Here is a 16,782-nt window from a genome sequence, read left to right as displayed (position 1 = left end):
TCTTTTAGCTTCAGACAGTCAGACAGCAGCCTGCTGCCAGAAGTTACATCTTTGCTGTTATCATGAATGAAAATATTCCTTGTTATTTTGTCCAATACTTTTGTGTGTGTGTCTGTTTACTCCCATTGCCCCCAGAACAGCAAGTAATTAGTGCGAGCATCTCATTTTAAATGAGATTATAATTTTTTCATTTTAAAATGAAATTTTAAATTTTTAATTAGTGTGAGTTTCTCATTTTAAAGCTGTTGTGCAGTAACTGTGTTGAGCATCTTTGTCTTGCACTGGGAGAAATAGCAGTCAGTCATTTCCCATCCATCTTCTCACAGTGACCATGACTTTTTAGAGCCACAAGAGTACTTGGAGGCATATGCATAACTTACTGAGATTAAGGCAAAAGAACTAGTTAAAAATGGGAAATCTCTTTTAAAAATCAAAAGAAGAAAGGAAAAAAGAGGAAATGAAAGAAAGAGGAATGTTTCAAGAGACTATAAAGCTAGCTAAGCAAGCTAACAAGAAAGCAAAGAGCAGTGCATAATTGCAAAGTGAGACTGTTGTGTAAAATTGGCTTGCCTTTCCAAAGATTATGGACTTGTTTCAACTAGTGAATATTACCTTTCCAGTGGCAATATCCAATGGATGTTTTGCAAAGAATAATTCCTTTCGGAGTGCTAAGCTGTATTATTTATGTGTTGTGAGGAAATAATTGGTGGTTTCTGATCTAAGCCTAATCCATCACTCCTGCAGATGCCATTCCTCCAAGCAACATACATGACCAATGTATGAAAAGGAGTAATGACAAAAACAGTCTACCACTGTCCATCACCCTTGGAAAATCAGATGGTCAAAGCTGGGATCCCTCAAGTCAGAAGGGAAGGCACTACCACCAGGGAGTTTTCCTCCTGTCTGTTCCCCTGTAGTAGCTCTCCTGTAGTGATCTCTTTCTCTCTCTTGACTATAGGGGGTGCTAATCTTAGGCAAAGCATCTTTACTGGTAACTGAAGTTATGATTTATGAGCTCTGGAGGTTCTGTAACTTCATTCTTGTTATTCTTATGCCCAGCATTAAGCAGTATAATGGTATCAAATGCTGGAGAAGCAAAAGGAGGAAAAAATTGTGACCTGTGTCTGTGATCTCAAAGATATTACTCAAAGATAGGAGTTTAAAAGAAAAAAAAAAAGCTTATAATATAAGCTTCCACCTGCTGCATAGTGAGGTAGGACCATTTTGATCCTCTGCTATGCCCTTCCATGGGACAGAGGCCGTGGAAATTGGCCAGATGGTTTCTTTCTGGAGCCTAAAAACCGATGATCAAATTAGAGCAAGTAATCTTGATGGAGTTCTGTAAATAGAAGAGGTAAGCAGATGAGGATAGGTCAGGGGAAGAGAGGAGAGGGCCTCTGAGGTAAGAGGACAGTTTGTTTCATAACAAAACTGTTCTTCTCATGTTTCCCTGTCCCAGAAGTGGAGTCACTAGACACTCAGGAATCCAGAACTAATCTTTCATTAACATAAATACTACAGACTTATTCTGAGCAATGTTATGCTTTGCTTTTTTTCTTTTTTTTTAATTTACTATGGAAAAAGACAACAATATCGTCTGAAAGCATCATAAAATGCAAAAGATCAGCTTCCTCAAAAATCACTGTTGCATATGCATATTGCATATGATATTTCTTAACACCTCTGGTTTCTCAAGTCAGTTTCCCGTTTGTGTTTATTAAATGTTATACTGCTACACAGATAGTTTTCCATGATCAGTTGTACAATGTAGCAAGAATCATTTCTATCTCATTTTTCTTTTTGTTTCAACAGTGCAAACTTTTTGGTCCCCTTCATGCAGAAGCACAGGCAAGTTAAAGGCATGATCAGACCATGCTGGCTAAACATCAACACCCTTTGTGTTCTCAGATAAGATAAGGAAACCCACTGGTGATTGAGCCAACTCCATGGGGCAGGGGGAAGGTGAGAGTATGAGCTTCTCCCTTGCCTTCCTTCCAAGAGACTGGCAGGCAGTACTTGCTCCAGCCGCCTGCTTCCCTGAGGAACTAGGCCCACTTGCCAGTCCATGCAGCTGGAGTCCTGCGTGAGCTGGTCAAGGGATGGACGTTTTTCAGCTTCTGTGAAGAGTTCTTCCTTTTGTAACATCGCAGCTCAGATATTTTCACCTGAACATTCAAGCAGTTCACAAGTAAGAAGAAACAGCAGGCAAAACTTCTCCTCTGAGACTTTTCAAAGAGCAGTCAGAAATGCTTCTGGATGCACACAGTGATACAGGAGGGTGAAACGCACAAGCATGACCACCTGTAGCAAAGGCTGCCTTGCACCTGTTCTGCCTGCTCAGGTGGAAGTTCCTTCCAAAATGGATCATACTTCAGTTCAGATGTCTTTAGCTTAAAGTCCTCCTCATAAAACTAAGTCTGAACCCCACAGCGTGGACTTAGCAAAGGCTTAGAGCTTCCCGGTTGGTAGCCTGCAGGTGTGCAGTGGAACTGAATTTTAATTTGAAACGGGTGACAACAGGAAGCACAACGTGTGCGTTTTGGCAGAGGGGTGACACAACTGAGGCAGGCTGAGTGAACTGGTTCTCCTGCGCTTGCTGGGAGAATGTATCTTGCTTCAGATATTGTGTGCTACACTCAACAATGCTGAAGCCATTTTATTTGCACCAGGTTTTCATTCCAAACCCAGGTTTATTGATGCTGACGGCTGGAGTCCTTTGAGGTCTGATGAAACACTGCTTCATGTTCTCTGGAAAAGTACAAAGCTGGTAGTCACGTGGAATCAGATGTTGAAGAGATAGGACGGCAGTTTGCTAAGTGATAATATGTGGTAGTGAGGTGAGGCTTCTCTGCAAGCAGCGTAGCACTAACAAAATACTTTTTTCTAAACGGAATAAAAAGTAATCCCTCAGCATTTCCAGCCTGAAACACATTTTTTCAGCAGTGGAATATTAATGAATTGGTAATACTAGACTGTTTTATTTAGCCAGCTTCTGTAACACTGTTGTACTTTATTGTTTATTCAAACCACAGACTTATCCAGCAGTTAATGTTGATAAAAATTCTATGAAAAGAAACTTCTGTCTGGGAAAAGCTGCAGCTGGCCAAAGGGAGCGTGCTTTTTGCTCAGCCAGCTGGGCTTTTCCCAGAGGCCAAGCACCTTAAATCTTACATGATTTTACATCCCCTGCACATTAAAGCAGGGAAACAGCTTTCCAGCTATAGGTACTGTAATCCAGCTGTGTGTCTTTTGGGTCACTGTGCTCATTAGATGCCCAAACTGACCTCAGACAGCAGTTTCCTTTCAGCATTTCTATAACATAAAACCTTAGCTCATCTTCTTTACTAAACGATCGAGATGTCTTTTGACTGCTGATCTGCCTTAAGGAACGTTGCTTCCCAAGAAAAGCGCTGAGAAGCTGAAAAAATGGCAGAAGTGCCATATAAGAGTTTCTCCCCTAATTCTTATAGACTGTCATAACGTCTGGCCACTTAGAACTTTTTAGTGGCCTTTCTAGATAATAAACTGGAGACTGTTACAGCGCCTTTATTCTTAGGATCTTTTTTTCCTTCCCATTGAATGCTTCCTTCTTTGCTTACCCATTTTATTCCATTTAAGCAGGTTCTTTGCTAATTCTAGGCTGCCTAAAGAGGGAGAAGCAAAAGGCATAAAGGAAGAAATGTAATTGTGCAGGAGTGCATCTGCCAATGCCATTACAGGCTCTTGAAGGCAAGAGAGGTACCTGCAAGGAAAGTCCTGCCCTGTCTCAGTGCCCTCCAGGATAGCAAGTTCTGTGCAAATATAATATTCAGAGAATGTATGAATGAACTGACCGTGTGAAATCTCTTTTGTAAGAGCCTTAGAAGTCAGTGATGTCTAAGTGGTTTTTTTTATAAGTTACCAAGGGGAGGTAACTGTCAGCAGGACTCCTCTACCCACTGTTTGCATAAGTGGCAATAGCAATATATTTAGCAGATATGTAATGTCTTTATAAAGTTTCTTTTTCTCTTGGAAGTCTGAATTTGAAGTTTTTTACGATATTAAGTCCAAAAGTTATGTTCAATTTTTGGATTTTTTTTACATTGAACTTTTGAAGTTTGACAACTTTATTCTCTTAAGGAAAAAAAAATAAAAATTGTCATGGAAGATATTGATGATTCTCAGTTTAGATAACATACCATCATTCTGCCAGCTACCATCTCATCTTTTGGATCTCATCAGGTAATTGAAATCTGAAGTACCACGCAGGATCTTTTTAATGCCTTGATACTGATGCTGGTATTCATTTCCCTGAACATCTTCAGCTGGACAGTGATGGAGGCTAATCTTTACAGCCAGGTGGCTGGGCATATGGAATGATCATTTACTTGGAACATGAGGGAGTTCAGGGATGCAAAAATAGGTGATGATTGTGATGGCTTTCAAAGTTCAGCTGTAAGGTTAAGAGCTGGCCATGTTTCATTTTGTTGGGATGATTGCTCCACGTGGAAGAAAATAGCTGCAAAAGAAGGCACGTAGCTGAAAGTATCTGAGAATATCCACCATTGCAAAATGGTGTTTGTTAGCACGTACCCTGAGCGGGACAGAAAGACAGGAAGACAGATTTCAGGGACCTTTACCTCACATCCATTCATTCTGTCATATGAAGTTGAGCAGCATGGGTTACTTGTTTGGGAATGAAATTAACGGATCAAAATGGAGAAAAACTATAATTTTTAACTTCCTGGATTTTAGGGCTTTTTAACACAGCTCAGAAGCTGAATTTTATGTAACGCTTTTTCTTTGAATTCTCCTCTTCTAAAGCATAAAAGTATGCTATGGAAACTTGCCAGGCACAATTTACAATCTATTAAAATATCGAAAAATATACACCCAAATGAGCAAACCTTACGAAAATCAACTCAAATTACCCTTTCTCTAAAAACACAGGTCTCTGGTGTGTGCGTCTCAGGATGCTTGTCCTTCTTCTACACAGCCTTGGATTCTGACACTTATGCTACGTAGGAATGTGCTGTTTATTTCACACTTTTCTCACTAGACTTCTAGAAGAAGAAATCGATCAAGGTGTTTTCAGCACACTGCTTTTCGTGTTGATTTGCTTAGTTAAAATCTGCTTAATTCCAACTCTGGTTGCAGTCATGGTAGTAAAAAAAAAGTGTTTGCTTCAGCAGAGCCTGCCTGGGTAAACAAACACTGCTCTGGCTCACCTGCAGAAGGAGCTGGTTCCTGGTTTCGTACAGTACTTCAGCAGCACAGGAGAATAAAATAATTTCTTCACGAGTATATGATGCAAGAATAGGCAAATAGTGTTGTGGAGAGAGTTTACTAATATTTTACAAAACAAACAAGCGAAAAAACCCCAAACTCTTCTTCCCACTTCTGCACTTCCATAAGCAGTCTCACAGCAGAGACAGCAGGGAACCGCCAATGCAGGTGAAAATGAGTTGCCCTAGTTGTCACTCTGAGGCCCCCACTAGCCTCACTAGACAGGGGATTGCTATCTCTGCATTGTTTCACAGTAAGGAAAACAGTAGATTAAGGTATGATGAATCTGAAGGTAATTGCCTTTGTTTGTTGAAGATTTGTTTTATAAAGCTATCCAACCACAGAGTGGCAGCCCGAGACCCATGAGGAGGATCTCAACTGCGCCTTCTGTTAGTATTGCCTGTTGGGTGGGCAGCCACCACAGACAGTGCTCCCTGTTCCTGTTACCATGGGCTCTGATACTGCAGACTGGACAATAGGTGTTAGGTTTTACAGCTCTATCCGAGCTGTCAGTGTGCTCCTTCTGGAGGAGATAATGCGTCATTTATAACTCTTCTACCTCCCAACAGGCCAGGCAGCTCTGGGACTCTTCTCCACAGCTCTTCTAAAGATTTTTTAATCAATATAGTTTCCCTTTCTCACTGAAATTACTTTTGCTATATTTTTAGTATGTTCTGATGGAGCGAAAGGTGTTACTTACATCCAATTTTCCATATAACCACTTCTGATGACTGTCTCTTTCAAGTCTTTTCAGCCTATCCATCCTGAATTAACTTTTTTGTTAGAAAAGGCCATTCGTGGTTTATAAATTTTAATACAGGATGCTAGCTGCCAGAAAGTTTTGGAATGCTACCAAAGACTTTAACCAGTCTACCCAGCAGATGAAATGAGGTACAGCTCCTGCTGCACCTGGAGACAGTGCTCCTTTCATTGCTCTGTTTCAGAGTTATGACACCTCGGCTTTAGCCTCAGAAAGTCAGGAATTTTCCTTTAAACAGGCTTCCTGGAAATAGAGTTTTATGCTATTAATGGGTAATTTATCACACAGTATTTTTCAGCCTTAAAAAACTCCGGGTTTGGAGGTTTGTTTTGTTTTTAATGTAGTAAAATGGAGACAGCTAAGCAGAGGTAAGACTTTTGAGGTGGTATCTTGACAGCGGGAGATGATAGTGGTGACTAGCCCTTGGTGGAAGACTGTCATGCTTTTTCATGGTGCTTCCATCTTCAGCTGCTAAGCATACAGATGATGATTATAGTGCCTTCTGTATGCCCTGCGTGGTTCTTACCCAGAGAAACCCATTAGCTGTGCGATGCCACTTGTGACTGAATTGTGCATGACCTGCACAAATACTGCACCTCACAACTCACAGTGGATGAACCCTCCTAAGCAAATTCTTTGCCATACAAAAAAGATCTTCAGAGTTCTGCAGTGTGGGAAATATCACCCCTAGAGTATGGGTATTGTCTTCCATCATCGTTTTCATCTTCAAAGAGCTAGACATTTCCTAAAGTGATATACATAGAATCATGGCGTTGGACTGGATCATTAGAGGTCATCTAGTCCAACATAGATCAGTTCACTTTTTTTTTTTTAATTTCTTTTTCTGCAAAAGGTGGTCCTATGAACACTTTCAGAGAGGTTCCTAATTTGGAGGTGATAGTATTTCTGAAAGGCCAGCACATGGCATATACAGATTGATCACTGATCTGTAACCAGACTCACTGCAGTTTGTTTCGGAACTTGCTTTTGGGGATTTATCGCTGCAGTATCTCCAGGATACTTAGTTACCAAAGTCATTATAGTAAAGGAAGTCAGAATTGGTAATTAATTAACAGGTCGCAGAATAGCTGCATGCAGAGAGCCCTGCGGAGCAGTAAATTCCCTAGTCGTACCTCATGAAGTTCAGTGCCAGACTTCCTTGCTGTACTCTCCTGCCCTGTATAAAGCTGTTTCCTGTTCTGACCTTGAGCAGAGTTCCAAACTAATGTTTTGGGCAGACCCCGGGGGAGCCATAAACGTATATCACTCATGACACAGTATGTCGCTTAGTCTTAGCCATACAGTTATTTCAACCCCCACAGTGAAAGAGTCCAACACAACTGCTGATTGTAGAAATGCTTCATTTTGGTTCAATTCCCTGATCCATGCTAGGTGTCTTTGGGGCGGAGAGGGAGAGGAAGGAGGGGAAGGAGAATAGCATGGTTTTCCCCGTCAGCTTACCATCACTGACATCTATGAACTTTCGGTACACAGCGTGGCTTTCTGAATCTGTTTCAGAGGTTTCATGCTTGCTCTCTAGTCTGTGTCAGAGCTGAGCAGTTGTAAGCTTATATTGTTTCTCAGGGAGCTGTTGTGTACTAGAGACAGAGCAGACATGCTTTAATTCTCACTCGTGCACTCCTATATACAGTGCTTTCTCTGCTTTGTGACTAGAACATGCAATCCCTGGGTGTTTTAGACAGCAGCTCTACTGTTTCCTGATAGCCCAAAGCTGTTTCTTATTTGAGGCTGCAGAGATTTCTACTTAAATATTCCGTAAATGATGAAGCAATCTTCTCCAAAACATCTTATTTGCAAATGATTTAAGGAGACTTCTTTGCTAAGGATGTCTGCAGTTTATGATCATTTCACAGTAGGTAAGAAAACCTATGATTTCCCTGTGAAACACAACTGATGATTCAGAGATAAACAGTACTACTGGAACTGCTCTGCTAAATCCTATGGCTTAGTCCAGCCATAAAATGTACATCCCCATGGCCAATCTGGGAATAGAACTTGCATCTCCCTTGATCAGAGTTCCATAAAAAGATTTGCCTTTGCTTATTTGCAAAACATCTCCAGAGGAGATCCTTGCCTACTGGTAGCCAGCTCTTAAATAGGTCTAGGAGGGCTGCAGCCTGGCTCCCCCCCTTCCAGCAGCACAGCTGAATTGCCTTCACCTGTGCTCCTCTGGCTGACTCATGGCTCGCCTCAGGTGATCAATCAGAGGTTCAGCCGTTCCTCAGCCATGACTCAGCCGTTCCCATACAACAGGTCATGATGGCATGGTCTAAATTAGCACTTGTAAGCCAGGGCTAGTTGTTCATGTTTCTTTTTCCTTAACATATACCCCATGCAAGCCTGATTCTTGCTCAGACATAGGTGTGGGAATGTCAGAAAAACACATTTTGCTTATACTTAGGAGCGAGCAATGGTTGGAATGGGGAGCGTGCATCACACAGGTGCTGCAAACTCCTGAATGGCAGGGATCTACATTTTATTTATGAAGAAAGAGCAGAGGAGAGACATTCCAAGCTTCTGCAGTAGTAAAATATCAACCCAGACATGGGAGTTCAGGAGGTACATTGTCTAGAACAGCTTACAGTTGATGAGCATGGTACTGTGCTCTCCAGATAAAGTTCAGTATAACATATCCTGGCACACAGCTTGGAGCCCAAAAAGTTGGAATTTGACTCAAACATTTCCACTTGTGCTCTTGTTTATTATAATGGTTGATGCCAGCAACCATAAATTTACGAGGTGCTCTGTCTGGGCCTTTAACAGTTATGAAGAACTGAGCTGAACTGAGCTAAACTGAAGTCAGGTTAAAAATGGGATTGGGGAGGAAAACTCTTTATGATGCGAGTCTGATAGAAGAAAAGGTAAGGCAGAGCAGTTAGCTTCTCAGCAGAATGGTCAGAGGACCAAGAGCTGGTGAAAATCAAGAGTACAAGTCTTTTAAGCAGAAAGCAGTTATCAGGCTTTATTTGCACAGATAAATTATCACATATGAAATATATGTTTAAAAGCAAGTATTAGCTCTTCTTGCTGATTAGATTGGGTGTTCTGGACTAGCAGGATATTTTTCTGAAGCTGTGTTGCTCTTACGCCTGTGAGACTGATATCCAATCAAAAAGATCAGAGCCTGCTAAAAGCTTGGTCTGGGCACCTCTGAGCCTGAGGCTTGTGATTCAGAAGCACAAAGCTAACAGAGCTGGGGAAGCAAACTGGCTTGTCTGTGATAATTTCCTAATGCTAGCCAGATTTTTCATATTCATGTGTACAGAGAAAATAACACTGACCACGGTGTGAGTTCAAGAGAGAAAGCAGAAGGGAGACTTTTTATTTCTCTAGCCTGCCCGGTCTTCACCTTTAACCCCTTTATGAGTCAAATGGCTGAAATGGAACCTACCTATTTCTCTTGTTGACAAATGTAAAGCTGATGCTACACATGAAGTTTTATCTCATGTCTTGCAGACTTGTGTCATGTCTGTAGAGATGTTAAAAATATGAAAGTCACTGGAGCTGTCACTTATCCACTGCTATTCCTTTTGCTTTTTCATTTGAATTTTAGACGTATACTTTTTTGATTCCCATTCAAGAAGGGTTACAGTTACTGCAGTTTGTGCCCTTAATCTCCTACAGCCATTTTTGCCATTTTGGTGCTGTGCAAATTCAAATGATTGACTGTTATCACAGTGATACTGAGAGCTGAGGAAGAATGGCATGGATGAGGAAATACCATCCAGTCAAGCTGGTATCACTTTTTTTGCCTCAGAAGAGAGAACTGAGGAACTTCAGAACTCAGAATCATTCAACAGGCTTTCCAACCATCAAACCAATGATCCTGAAATCTGGCACCAGATGTAGCAGGGATAAAACCATCCTCCTCTGTAGGCATCACGGGAACTGCTGTTGCAATTCTACATCCAGTGTTCTGGCTTGGAGGGTAGTTTTGGGTTGGTTTACACGGACTGTTTAGAATAACAAGAATAGAAATGTGACAGAAGTATTTTTCTGGGGCTAAGTGAGAACTGAATGTAGTCAGTGAACTCAAAGCTCATTAATGAAGCAGGCCATGGGTAGTATGGGAACATAAGAAAAATAGGAAGAAACCGCTATAGTAAACTCAGTCATCGCTAAAACTTGTAAGAGGAGAAAAAAATAGCTGTTTTACAGGTTTATTTCATAACCATATATATGTAGTCAATAAGAGATTATTTAAATTATTGGGAAAAACATTCAGGTATTCAGCTGTTAAAATATCTCAGATTATTCATGTATACTGTTATTACATGTTATTAAATTTTATCACGTAGATTTACCACGTAATTGTGGTAATGATGCACACTGCAAAGAAAGAAATGTGCAAATCCTGTAAATAATACTAGTTTTTATAGCAGTCATTACCTGAAATAACTGACTCTCACTGAAAGATATCTGAACATGAAAGAGTATTTCCAGTTTGCAGGGCAAGAGGCAGCAATCAGCTTCCTAGTTCTGAAGAACTTAACTGGCAACACCTCCCTGGACCCAGGAAGAAAACTGCTGTTAAATTTCTTTTTGTTGCTCTTCTAACCTCCACACAGCAGTACTCTCTCCTAACTCATGTCAGCTTCAGACAGAGCTAACACATACAGATAGGCTTGTAGTGAAGCATTTTCATAGCTGGTTTTCTACATTTGAAAAGTGCCTGGCATTTTTTCATGTTGTGGCACAATATAAAATCAATAGGACTTCACTGAAGATATCTGATAATAGGATTTTGCCTCACAGACCTTAACATTTTTATTAGTATTTATAGTATTGGTTTGAGGTATTTCACATAACATTTCCCTGGGCAGCTGTTAGAAGAGATTTAAATGTTTAACATATGTGGCTGTGCGCAGTAATATAACACATGAATTTGCCATTACTATCCACGTGTCCTTTTTTTTTTATCATTTCCTTGCTGTTACAACATAATGTTCCTTTTGGAGAGGATCCCTGCAGCTGACAGGCTTTCCCTATGAAACCCCCTGAGCAGGAGCCCTAACTGGGTGGCAAGGCACAACAAACCTTTAACCTCGTGCTTGTGCAGGGCAGTGGGGGTCGGAGGAAGCTCCCAGTGAGCTTCTGAGCTGGCACTTCACACAAGATAAACGGCTCTGCAAACCTGGCCATTTTACAGGCATGCAAACACCTCTCCTGGAATTCTGTGTCTAACAGGCTTCTGCAGATGTGAAACTGTCAGGAGGGTTTAGTTTATCTTTCTAACAGGGATGAACGGAAAAAGGCAAAGGGATTTAAACATAACTGCTCTCTGCAGGAGCCTCCATGATTTTCTTTGCTTCAATCTTCTTCATTTTTTAACTGCTGCTCAGTATATTATTCTTCCCATGAAATAGGGATCCCTAAATTCCCTGTCGTTTTCTTCCCTCCTGTCCTGCTTCCTATTTTAAAATCATTTAACCTTCTCGGTCCGCTCAGAGAACGTGCTACGCACAATGACACGTGGTGGTCACCTCTTGGTAATGTCTGTTATGTAAAGAAGAGATTTTGTTCCACGCTTCAGCGTCATGCATGGACACAGTTCACCTTTCAGTCACAGTAACACGCTGCTCCCAGTAGGTGACAAATGTGCCTAGGAACTTCTTTCCTTTATTAACCTGTGGTAACCTGAGAACAAGCTGCTGAATTAGCTTATCAACACTGGCTGTATACTGATTCATAAATGACTGTGAGAAAATACTTTTTAAAACGTCAGCTGTGTTTGACTGTAAAAGGCACCCAGAAATAAGGAGATCTTTCATATCCTTCAGTTTGTGAACAGAACCAATCTTTACAGAATATTCAGTGCTCTAGATATTCAGAACTCACTGCATGCTTTAGCAAGTTATCCCTCACACTCGCCATTAAAAGGATGGATAAACTGAGGCTGGTTTCTCCTGGTTCGCAGGAGCACACAAAAGAAGCTCTTGTTCCTTTGAGCAGGGCTACAGTCTGCCTGTTTTCCAACAGCTGACTTTACCTGTTGCATTCTGTGAGATTCTGCACAAGTGCAGACTGTGCTATGTGTGGTCAGTCTATGACAGCCACCTGTCTGAGGCAGTCTTTTCCTTGTATCTCAAAAGCACCCTTTTTCCATCAGAGTGATCCATACCGATGTGCTTTTAGCTCACGTGGAATATGATTGACTTGAAAAAAAGCTCTGGTTCTAATATTTACTTCTTAAAATCTGCTTTTATTTTTCTAACTAACATGAGAAGTGTCCAGCAATTCAGACTCATCCTATTCCTATTCAGGCTGATTCTTCTTTGTCCAATCTTGTCCTTCTGAAAAGAATGAAAGTCTTCTGCAAAAATTAAGCAGACTGTCTGAGTTATTAATATTAATCACTGTTTTTATGACATGTTCTGACAGGCAAAGTAAAGAAAGTCTATCAATTTTTGGAATTTTGGATGACAGATCACAATAAAATGTAAGAGCCCCTTAATTTGTAGCAAGTTAGTATAGCCTCAGTAAATACAGATATGAATTGAGATTTTGGATGTGAAGGGAATTGCTTTTGTGTAGAGAGCTAGATACGTTGTAGCTGAAATATTAAGCAGAGAATAGGGCTCTCATTTTTACTTTTTATTTTTTTTCCCCAAATCTCCATTCAGCATCTCCTTCTTTTACTTTCCTCAGTGTATTTGTTTTTAACAACTCCATCAACTTCCTGCTGGCATAAGATGCTTCTCAAGCAATAGAGGCTTTCATCTGAAAATCTCACCTTAAGACGTAGCAATTTCAAGCAGCCATGCTTAAGGGCCCTTACAGGGCCCTTATTCTCTTCAGAGCAAGGATCACATTACATATTAGGCTTCTGGAAAGCAGCAGCACTACTGCCAAAGTGTCTCGACTTCTCATGTATCATGTAGCGTTTTTGCTGACAAATTCCCTTGGAGTGCAAATAGTTCTGTCCCTGCTAGGGCTGATGTCACTGAACCGAGTGCATTTAGGATGCTCATCTCTCTATTTGCTTCATTTGGAAACAGATATATGCATATATATTATTAATGGATTCAAGGCGCTTTTCTTCCTAAGTAATTTGGGTATCTCTTTCCTCTGTTTTAGTCAAATGTGGAAGAGTAGTTACTTAATTAGTTGAGTTGGAGTCAATAAAGTAGGCTGTATACCAGTGCAGTCTGGATGGGAAGCCTTTGCAACTGATACCGTCCTCAGCAGCTGAGCATCAGAGCGTTTCCTCCCCCAGCCTAAACTTGCAAAATGACCACATCCAGCAGGCAAAGCTCTTCTACATCTATGGTCAACAACGTGGCAAAAATGTTTGATCCAAATGCTTTGCAAAGCCAGAGGTCTGATAATACAATGGAGCCCCCGCAGATTCGTCGTGTTGTAAGCAGTGATGTCAGCACTGAAAGTTTTAACGTCATGGATATGAAGTTTGCCTTCCTTGAACAGAAAATAGATAAGCTGTTGATGCTGCAAGACAATGTGCTTAAGAAACTGAACAGCGTTTCCCAAGAAATCTATTGCATTGAAAAAGATATCGAGATTGTAAAAGCAGAGACATCTGAGCCTGGATTGAAAATGGAAAGAAGCAAAAATCTGAGAAATAATCAAATGAAGAGGCTTTGCCTTAAGATGAAGAAATCTCTTTCTGATATAAACAGGAATGCAGAGCAGCAAGTTAAAAGACTGGATGGACTGGAACAAAGCGTTTCTGCAATACAGAAGCTTGTAGGGCCTCTGGCTGAGAAGGTTAAAGCATTAATAATTCATCATTCATGTGGAAAACATCATATTCTGAAACGTAAGCTTTGCAAGGCAGGTGATTATACAAAAGCAGCTGGACATGGTTTTGGGATGCAGATTTTCTCAGCGACAACAGCTGATGCTCTGCTCAAGAAGAGGAGTGAAAAGGTGAGCCTAGGTTTCTTTCTCATCTTGTCAAGAATCATTGCAAGCCACAGATATGTTGTCTTACATGCTTAGCTTTTCCATTTCATTAACATTTAAGAGAGAACAACCCATAATCTTTAGAAAAATGGAATGTATTAGAACAAACCGAGCAAGTTTTGGTAAAAAAAATACAAAAATCTACTCACCTCTGACTACTACCTCTGCTTTTTTCTAATGATATCTTCATTGTTATAAAACATAATTAGGGGTCACTGACATCAGTGACGAAGATTGTAACAGAGATCAGTAGGTTTGGGTCTTGAACATTTTACTGGATTTATAATTGTTGAGTTAAATCAAGTTGCAGCAGTCGTGTTAAATATTGTGTGGTCCAGAGCTCAGTGAAACTGTTGAAAAACCTTCCAATGACTACAATAGACTTTGGAACAGGAATGTGCATGTGTGTGATGTCCTTTATTCCAAAGAGGAACTTAACTGTTCTAATGTTCTGATCTTGTATTTTTGCTGACATCAGTGGGGAGGGAGATGTTCTAAATTGGGATCCTAGGTAAGGTTACTGTAACTGGAGATGCAGCTTTTGTAAACTTCCTTGGAGGAAAAATGCCTGTGTCACCATAACGGGAGTTTTGTTATGTTCTTTACAGGCCAGATTCAGAGAACACACACAAAAAAGGCTCCTTCGATTATCATAGACTCTTGTAAGGTAGCTTAAACATTATTCATAGCTTAAAGAAGCCCAGTAGCACTAGAAAAATAAGAAGTTTCTTCTAACAACTATGTCGAAACCAGAATGAGCTAAAAATGTTGCCTTTGTTATTCTTTTTCGCATTCATTTTATTTCTTCCCAGAAAATCACAGTCAGACTTCACTGTTTGATCATTGAAGAGTAATTTAAGGAATTTATCTCAAATTTTTGAGCAGAAGAAGAACCATGTGTAGTTATTAATGGAAATGACCTTCCTTGAAAATAGGTGCCCAGTATTACTTGGAAAGCTGTCCTCAGCATACCAGGTGCTTTTTAGCTTGCTTACTCTTAGGCAGTTTCATTTCTTAGTTAGACACGATGTGTTTGAGCTGTAACAGGAACTTTAACAGTAGCCACTGGTGAGTAGCAGCAAAAGAGCATCCTGTAAAGATCAGTCCATTGAACTGGATGATTCACCACTATGTAATGGTATAATCTGTGCAGCCTTGTTTCAGTAGTTAAAGGGAAAAATAGCTGCCCTGCTAAACAGCACAAACAGTAAAAGTGGTTTTTACAGGCCTTCTTTGAACATCAAGTTGGACTAATTTCAATGAATGAATTTGAACAAAAGAGAATTTTTCACCTTTTGTACCATTACCTCGATGAGAAAAGATTATTTATTTTGATCTCATGGCTTCTTTTGCTTTTTAAAACATCAGTGAAAACATCTGTTGTGAAAGTCCTATTCACAGGGAGGCCCACAAGTCATCTAAGTAATGGCAGGATTGCTGAGACAGAAGCTGTCTGTGGATTAAGAGAGAGAAGGTGACCATGGTTGCTTCACTGGTGAATGTGTGGGTGCTGGTTTGTGCAGCAGATGAGGCAGGTCATGGCTGGTGCTGTGGGGGGGAAGTGATGTTCCTGACAAGGGAGATGGGATGGGAGGGTTTCCAGATGTGTAGTAGAACGTGGCAGGCTTGGATTTGATAGGAAGACCCAAAGAGAGGAGGGGTGATTTGGATCTCTGCCTTTATTCCAGCAGCATCTCCATTTGTAATCTCCTCACTATTCCACTGTTGTTCAGAGTGACTTTTGGGGAGGTAAGGAGTCTTTAGTCCTTTAAGCCCTGTCTAGCACCAGGGCTTATGAAAGACAGCAGGAACATGTCTGGAGTCATGCTGGTGATAGTATTACTTTGCTAATATTTTGTTTGTTTTATTAGATAGCATACATATGTTAGCTTGTCATTGCCTTCCTGTCTGTGTGTTTGATTTATTAGCATAGGACCATCATAAAATTATCTGCCTTTCTTTTGAACAGCAGATGGCTTTAGTAAACACTTAGTCAACTCAGTTCTAAGTAGAAACATGAATTCAGCACTACATTAAGAACAATGGGAGGGTACAGTATCCCTCAGCAGAGACTCAGCATGCCTGTTGGTTTAGTAGCAGCCAGTATTTATCTGCATTCAGGACAAACTCTTCTGCCTAATAGTGAAAAACACTTCTGAGCAAGATAGTAAGAAGCATGGTCCATAAGACTCTGTGAAGCTGCTGCCTTGTGCCTCTCCCTGCCACATATTCAAAACAGATTTACAAGTGAGGTTTTAAATTATTGTGACAAAAGGAAAAAAGAAAGGCTAAGAAACGGAAAAATAGGGGGTTAGATATCTTCTCACCCTTGCAGAATTTTGCACCTGAGATGTACCAGTGATACCTGGTGGCACAGCAATGAATAGACCTACCCAGTTATGTGACACCCTTGCTTCTGTTAGCAAAATCTTTATTACTGTCCCTGGTCTCCACCTGAAAGCAATTTCCAACAGTGCAGAATTGCCAGCCACCAGTCAGTAAGACCAACATCTTTGTTATCCCAGTTGGCCTCCATATGGCATTACTGAGCAATCCTGCCATCAGTTTATACATGCTCAGCTCTGTTCTGTTTCCTTATGGCCATTCGCCTGTTTGGAAAGACAGTACCTGTTTTTGTGCCCTGCTGGATGTGATCTGATGTTTGGGATGATGTGCCTTGCCCACCTTTCCCAGTGGCCATGCCATGTGCTGCTGAGCTGAGGTGGCTGAGCTGCCTGACAGATAGCTGGCTGTCCTCAGCCTGGATCTGCAAAATAATCCAGTCAGCCCTAATTACAAGTAGGTTGTGCAAG

General features: G+C 40.8%; 1 protein-coding gene across 4 annotated transcripts in view; it reads left to right on the top strand.

The window, feature by feature from the left end:
• The window catches only part of MYLK4 (myosin light chain kinase family member 4), a 78,276-nt gene that overhangs the window by 34,303 nt on the left and 27,191 nt on the right, over positions 1-16,782 (top strand). Inside the window, exon 1 of one of the 4 annotated variants that reach the window (XM_042870167.1) lies at positions 12,968-13,933. The exons of 2 other annotated variants lie outside the window; for them this stretch is intronic. In XM_042870167.1, coding sequence (XP_042726101.1) covers positions 13,277-13,933 — 657 coding nt within the window. In that variant the 5' untranslated portion in view covers positions 12,968-13,276. Of the gene's footprint in view, positions 1-12,967; positions 13,934-16,782 lie in introns of those variants that run through there. One more of the 4 variants, XM_042870166.1, reaches the window with a different exon arrangement.

This window comes from Lagopus leucura, unplaced genomic scaffold (assembly GCF_019238085.1).
Source record: "Lagopus leucura isolate 7727_CA_CO unplaced genomic scaffold, USGS_WTPT01 Super-Scaffold_100002, whole genome shotgun sequence".
NCBI classification, from domain to species: Eukaryota; Metazoa; Chordata; class Aves; order Galliformes; family Phasianidae; genus Lagopus; species Lagopus leucura.
This window is presented reverse-complemented; position numbering and strand designations above follow the sequence as displayed.